The 7,067-nt window shown below is 39.8% G+C and overlaps 1 protein-coding gene across 1 annotated transcript; it reads right to left on the minus strand.

The window, feature by feature from the left end:
- Positions 1 to 393: 393 nt before the first annotated feature.
- LOC142219154 (C-type lectin domain family 2 member B-like) lies at positions 394 to 6,473 on the minus strand. The gene is made up of 6 exons (XM_075288120.1): positions 6,415 to 6,473; positions 5,228 to 5,311; positions 3,512 to 3,634; positions 1,605 to 1,756; positions 1,320 to 1,429; positions 394 to 511 (listed from the first exon to the last, which is right to left on the minus strand). Exons 1-6 carry the CDS (start codon positions 6,437 to 6,439, stop codon positions 394 to 396), a joined length of 612 nt encoding a protein of 203 aa, XP_075144221.1. The 5' UTR covers positions 6,440 to 6,473.
- Positions 6,474 to 7,067: the final 594 nt, after the last annotated feature.

Below are 7,067 nucleotides of genomic sequence, written 5' to 3' on the forward strand. Positions count from 1 at the left end.
AGGGGAGGTGAGGGAACATAGAAAACACTGTTACTTACCTCTCCTGGCTCTGGAAGGCTTCAGGCCTACTTGTGTGACGTTCTAGACACCACGTGGGCCAGGGCTTGCGTCCTTATGCGACGCGACGCAAGCCCGGCACAAGTGACATCTCTTCCATCATTGAGATGGCCGACATCAGCGGGGAGTGCGCCGGAGCCCAGGAGAGGTAAGTAACATTGATACATAGCTCCAGTTGCCTGAACAATATGGCAACCCCATTAGATGTCATTACCAAACAAGTAAAAGTCATTCAATACTTTAATTAGTTACAAAATGGTCCTTTTATCATGTTCAATGCAAAAAAGACAATTTCCATAAAATATATCATAAACTTAAAATTAACTTGATACTTTTTTATAAAATGTATCGGGACATATTTTTTTTACATATCCATTTGTTTGGGTTAAAGCAATTTTCTGCTGACAAGTCTTTTCCGTAGGTGGCGCACTGTTGCTCGCCTGAGGTGACAGAACTGTTGATGGATAAACAGGTAACAGAATGTTATTAGGGTTACAGCTCTATCAAAGTTGATATAATAAAGATTTGCGAATATTTACTATGTGATAACTAATACTATGAAAACATGTAAATAGAATGTGTCACCAAAAATGGACATGTATTTATGCTACACATATTTTTAAGAATTTTTATGATTTATTTTTAATTTTCCATGTCTAATTTTTTTTAAAGTATTGCATCCTGCAATTTGTACTCTGACCATTAAGCCTAATAATATACTACAAACTACAATTCTGTAGGGACTTTCTTTACAGCAGTTTCCTCATTTATGTTACAATGAAATATAACACTTTTATAGATAAATTACATAACACCCATCATTGTATCCAATACTGATAATAGATGATGTCACAGCTTATCTACTCCCTCTACATAACATGCCTAGAAAACTCTCCAGTACAGCTCAATGAGTCGTCTCCCGACTATACAGTATACCATATCACTAAATGCTGTTCATAGAATGAAGGAGATGCTCAGATAAGATGACTGCCTCCAAAATTATGTATTCATGTAATAGAATAAAAAAATTTACAATCACAAATTATTTGGAAGGACCAAGAAAAACCCACAGACTGGGTGTTGGAGATAAAGGAAACCGTACTCCACTGTGGATCAATATCCAAAATGTGAATTTTATTGACCAACACACTACGCGTTTCGGGGTAACACCCCTTTATCAAGTGTACAAGGAACAGAATTGACAGCACTGGACGACACCTTCAAGAAATTGTCTATTTATTAGAGTCCAGAAATGAACTCACATGTTTCCTTGAAATGTCCCTCCCGTTTTCCAGTTCCATTCTGATTCATTCATTGTAAGTCCAATCCAAAAATGCCCGTTCTTCAAAGAAAGATGACTTAAAATGAAATCCTAAGGAATAAAAATCAGCAAAAATAGAAGAGGTTTGCATTATTTAAGAAATATTGTATGCATTGTCTCATTCAGACACTTGGGACTCCTCTCTATAAGCCAACTGCAATCTCACATCTATGGCCAGGTTTGGACAGATAGACATTGACCATCATGTGTACATTTCATTACAGACCTGTTCTTCCATATTCTCAATGGAAATAAGTTCTGCTTTTCTTAGCAGACAGTCCTTTTCACCCAGGAACCAGTTATTTCTTTCTTCTGAAAAGTAGTAGCATTTGCCATTGTGTGCGTCCCAATTCAATGGACACAGATCACACACATTGCCTGTCGTGGGGAGAAATAAACCATTCCTTAGCTCGTAACTGTATATACAGGAAGAAGATCAGCACAAAAATCCAGTGACAAGTACATGACCAAATAACCATGTGCTAAAAAAGGGAACATTGTCCCCTGGAGGCTGAAGAGGAAGACTGCAATAAACAGGAGCGGAGGTAGGGAAGTTATTGGTGGCCATTACTGGGTCTGGAAGGGGCCCCTGAAAGCAAAGGGTCCACCAGGGGATTCACCAGGGCCTGTCTCAGACTGGGTGTGCCCCACACTGTCAAGATATACTAATATTGTATTATATAAAATATATTTTATAACTTCCTATATTGTATATTTTTTTTATAGTTATAGAAATTGTATTTTGCTTGTTTTATAGGGTTCTACATAAACTGGTTAGGGTGGGTTCACATCTGTGCCCAGTCTCCAGTTTAGCCAATCCAGACGGTTTACGTCTTCTGCCCCGAGAAACTGGACGGTAGATGGAAACCCGGCAGTAAGATTTCAAACCTATTCACTTGAATGGGTTTATAAAGGTGACCGCCCATGTGCTTCTTCTGCGTGTCCGCGGGGAAACCGATTTTCTTTTACCGGACACAAAGTCTTGTATGTCCACCTTTTGTCCAGCTAAAAAAAAACAGTTTCGCTGCCGACAGGCAGAAGACACTCACGGGCGGTCACCTTTACAAACCCATTCAAGTGAATGGGTTTGAGAACTGACTGCCGGGTTTCTGTCTACTGTCCAATTTCACAGGGCAGAAGACTGAAACCTTTCGGATTGGCTAAATCGGAGACCGGGCGTAGATGTGAACCCGCCCTAAGCAAGTCCTTAGTAGTGACCTTTCCTGATAAGTACAGAAAGAGTACAAGATCAATAAAATCAGTGTGTTGTGGCAGTGCTGATATCCAAAGGAATGTTTCAGGCTAAAGCCCCACGTTGCGTTTTCTTGCAAATTTTGCTGTGTTTTTGAGTCAAAGTCTGGAGTGGATTTAACAGAAGGGAATGTCTAAGAGCTTCATTTATATTTTACATTTCTTTTCAAGCCACTTCTGATTTTGGCTCAAAAAAATGCACCAAAATCTGCCAAAAAAAAAAGCTGCGTTTCTACAACGTGAGGCCTCAGCCTTCATCAATAAATATGCAAATAAGAATGTGTAGATAAGGTGACTTCCACTGTGCGAGAACCCTGGAAAGTGTCTGGTTTGATGGAGTGGGAAGAAAAGTAGAGTTCACTCCATCTACAGGACGGTCCAAGGTTTGGGCTGCTTAATGGACCTCATTATGTCTCAGCTGAGAAGACTCCTGGAGAGAGGTGTTCACTACTCAGAGACGTCTCACAACATGGAGAGGACAGAGGACATGTCTACCTGAAGGAGATACTGCTGAAGTCCCGGGCAAGGAAAACTGCAAGTATAAGAGGTGACTGTACACACTGTGATGGTGATTGCCTGGCCTGAGATAAGCTCGGCTTAGTCCAGGGATTGTTCTCTGTATACTTACTGCCTGGACAAGGCTCAGCTACTTTATGGTTAGTTTTCTGGGAGCAACCTAAGGACTAAAGCCAGCTGAGCTCAGCTTACAACAGACAATCCTGTTGGACTGTAATTCTTGTTGTTATTGCACCTAGTTATGATGCCCATCCTGTAAACTAATCCTCCAGGAAGACTTTGTGTATAAAAGCTTTATTTCCAGTTCCATACTGAGTTTATATCAAATGGATCTTGACATCACCTGGATAAGCCAATATTCCTTACCTCTTGCAGCACACAGGTCCGTCATTGCATAATATGCACGTTCATATTTTTTGGGAATGTTTAATTCATCATGGAACTCTTCACCTGGATCCTCAGTAGTCGTGTTACATGGCATTTGTTGGACTATAACAAAATAAGAAGACTTAAAAATGCAGATCCTAGGTAAAGCAGTTGAGTTTTACTAAGGCCTTGTTCACATCTGCGTCGGTAATTTGTTACGGGGAGTCTGCATGGGGACCCTCCAAATGGAATACCAAACACATTGGCAAGTGGTGTGCCAGTGAAAGCGTATAGACTATAATGGGGTCCATGTGCTTTCTGCGAGATTTCTGCAAGGAACATGCGGACAGACAAGTAGTTCACAATCTACTTTCCTGTCCACATTACTCGTGCGGAGATTTTACTTCCACTGAGTGTACTTTCACTGCACACCGCTTGCAAATATGTTCAGTAGTCTGTACGGGGGGTCCACATGCAGCCTCCCCGAATGGATTACCAAACGCAGATGTGAACCAAGGGTAAGTGAGTGTTCCTGGGCATTTTGTGTAAGATAAAAATTCTATGCATAGAAACAGATTTTAAATGTGTAGTTGCCTGCATCTGCCACTAGAGACAGGAGGGAGCAAACTACATACAGTGTTATTACAGAGATCAGTATATACAGTAAACTCCTTCTAGTGGTGGCTACAGGCATCCAGAACATCCCAGCACGGTCTATAATACTGTCATAAAGATAGAGGCAACCAAGACAGGCTGAAACTGCACCAAACTTATGTGAATAATATACTTGGTGCAGTATGTTAGAATAAAATGGTTGTCTGGGAAGTGACATAGCAAGCCACAGCCAAAAAAACACTGTGGAAAAGACTGCGACTGAAATGCATCTAATTTTTTTTGTTTTACATAGACATTATACTATGGTACAGAAAGCACCAGTGTTTCCATAGGAGTAATTGACATGCTGCAATTTGGAAAAACACAAGTTAATTTTTTTTATTTATTTTTTTGCAATGTGTGGATGAGATTATCGAGAATCCTATCCGCTTTTGCAGAAAATGTAAAGTTTAAGCAGTGTGTGAACCCAGCCTTAAAAACTAAAAAAATGCACAGTATTAATTTATTTGGTACATTTCACTTGCAAATCAGTAGTCTGAGCCACAAAGCATTACAAAACGTCTTAAGGCCGGGGGCCCCATGTTGCAAAAGTTGCCAAATGTCATCCACATATTGCAGAAAAAAATCTGCAGTGGAAGTGAAGTGATTTCAGAAGCGCTCACATTTTTTCCAAATTGCAGCATGTCAATTATACCTACAGAAACCCTGGCAGTTTCCATGTAGGTATAATAGGGGGGACAAATAGCTGCCAAAATATTTGTTTTTTGTTTTTTTTACAGTGTTTTGCACAGAAAGTTAAGAATCTTTAAATAAAAAAAAAATATATTTTTTATTTTCATTTTTCTTTTAGGCATCTACTTTGGGGAAAAAGTAAATTACCATGTCCTCAAGGGGCTAATACATTGAGAAGATCTGGTTATGTGTCATAACTAAATGATATATAGCCTTGTGTGAAAGTAGGAAAAAGTTTTTGCACGTACAAATAGGTGTGAGAACAGGTTAAAGGGATTTTCCATCCCAGAAACAATAGGGCCCGGTCTATTAGCAGATAGTCTAGTGGGAACAGAGACAAACATGTCTGAAGTATTTTCTCACCCTTACCTACAAATATTATTGCAGATACTTCTACCACTTTGAGAACAACAGCTGCTATCACCAAAACCACATGGAGGTATTGTGTCCGGGCTATACGACAAAAAACAAAAAGGTGAGAGTAAAACATACAAAGATCTTATCGGGTCAGAGTTTGCTTACTTAATGTTCCACTAACACTAGCAGGTATGAAGCGTGGCTGCAGTAATACAACCTGTTCTTATAACTTCAGATGACTTGTATCTTCCTATGTGCTCCATTTCATAATTGGAAACCGTTGCAAGAAGTTGCATCACAAATGCTTGCTGTTTTTTCCAATGCACCATGTGAACGTGCCCTATTCTTCCCGCTTAGCACATTCCTATATTCATCTATCACCCAACCTCAGTGGCCCCAACACATTACCGAAAAATCTGAGTGACCCAACACAGTAGAATACAACAGAGCTGACATTGTTACATGGTGCCATCTTGCCACTGGAGTATCCTGGCACCCTGCTTCAGAATGGAACGCACGCTTTGTATAGTATCATATTTTTATTTTATTTGATGCAAAAATTCTTTCTGGATCAAAATGAGAAGGAAGCAAATATAAGTATACAACTTTTTGTGTGGAATATTCCTGGAGCCCTTCGATGAGGGCAACGCCATCCTGAAGGTCCAGCGTTCTTCTCTGCATTACTCGCTAGTTTGTTGCTCTTGAATATTTTAGGGTTAATAGGAGAGGAGTTGCAATATTTCCAGGGTGCAGATGTAGTATGGCCTCAAGACACCAAGGAAGGGAGGGAAAGCCAGATTATTTCTCAGTTGCTACCATCATGTAACTTTCTTGCCTTAGGCTAAATACTGCAGCTTTCTGTGCGGTTAATCTTGTATAACTTGTGCAATTGAAAAAGTTTCATATTCACTAAATTGCAGAAAAATAACTGTGCAAACCATACACCAAACCAAGTGAGGGCAAATGCATATATATGGGTTACAGAGGTATACTAATACTTACAGTGGATACAGTCAACTTATACCTATACACTGCAAACACACGGCATACCCAGACATCAAACATACAAGAACAATATTCATCAATACATTCTTCAATATCCTACAATATATTAACTGAAGGCATAATACACTGCATATCTGCGTACAAATTCCCTAATAAACTAGAACAGCGCAGTCATACAATACAGAATTTCATACCTTTTGGTTTCTTAAGTCTTCTCATTCTACCAGAACAAAATACCAATAAATACAAGTTATCAGTAAGAGACGATGCTGGTATATTAATGTAGGTCAGACAGGATGTGCAGCTAGATCAGTAGGAGGTGGGCCTGACCACACACACACACACACACACACACACACACTATATATATAGTTACATAGTAGATGAGGTTGGATAAAGACATGAATCCATCAAGTCCAACCTATAACCCTACAATCCCCTACAGTGTTGATCCAGGGGAAGGCAAAAAAAACCCATGAGGCTCATGCCAATTGCCCTATTTCAGGGGAAAAAATTCCTTCCCAACTCCAAATCTGGCAGTCAATATAAAACCCTGGATCAACGTGTCCTTAAAATCTAGAGACCATAACCCATTATATTATATATAATAGCAGGAGGACCGGGCTTTCCATGTGTATATTTCATTTTATTTTTGTTTGCATAAGCATCATGTGTATCTCAGTATGGATATCATTGAAAAACCTGCCATTAGTTGTTACCTGGAGTAAATGTCGGGTTTGTTATGGAAACCTGGAGTATAGTATATATTTATTGTTCCGCCATCTCTGCAGCGTCAATGATCCTCCTGCTGCAGCGTTTTGGCAGCGCTCAAACTGGCCTGGCTCTG

This window comes from Leptodactylus fuscus, chromosome 10 (assembly GCF_031893055.1).
Source record: "Leptodactylus fuscus isolate aLepFus1 chromosome 10, aLepFus1.hap2, whole genome shotgun sequence".
NCBI classification, from domain to species: domain Eukaryota; kingdom Metazoa; phylum Chordata; class Amphibia; order Anura; family Leptodactylidae; genus Leptodactylus; species Leptodactylus fuscus.

Excerpts from the sequence above, each read along its gene's own strand:
- LOC142219154 (XM_075288120.1), bottom strand. The coding sequence starts at position 6,439 with ATGAGAAGACTTAAGAAACCAAAAG. Across the intron at positions 5,312-6,414 it reads AAGACTTAAGAAACCAAAAG|CCCGGACACAATACCTCCAT; the intron begins GTATGAAATTCT and ends TTTGTCGTATAG. Across the intron at positions 1,430-1,604 it reads TTGAGAATATGGAAGAACAG|GATTTCATTTTAAGTCATCT; the intron begins GTCTGTAATGAA and ends TTTATTCCTTAG.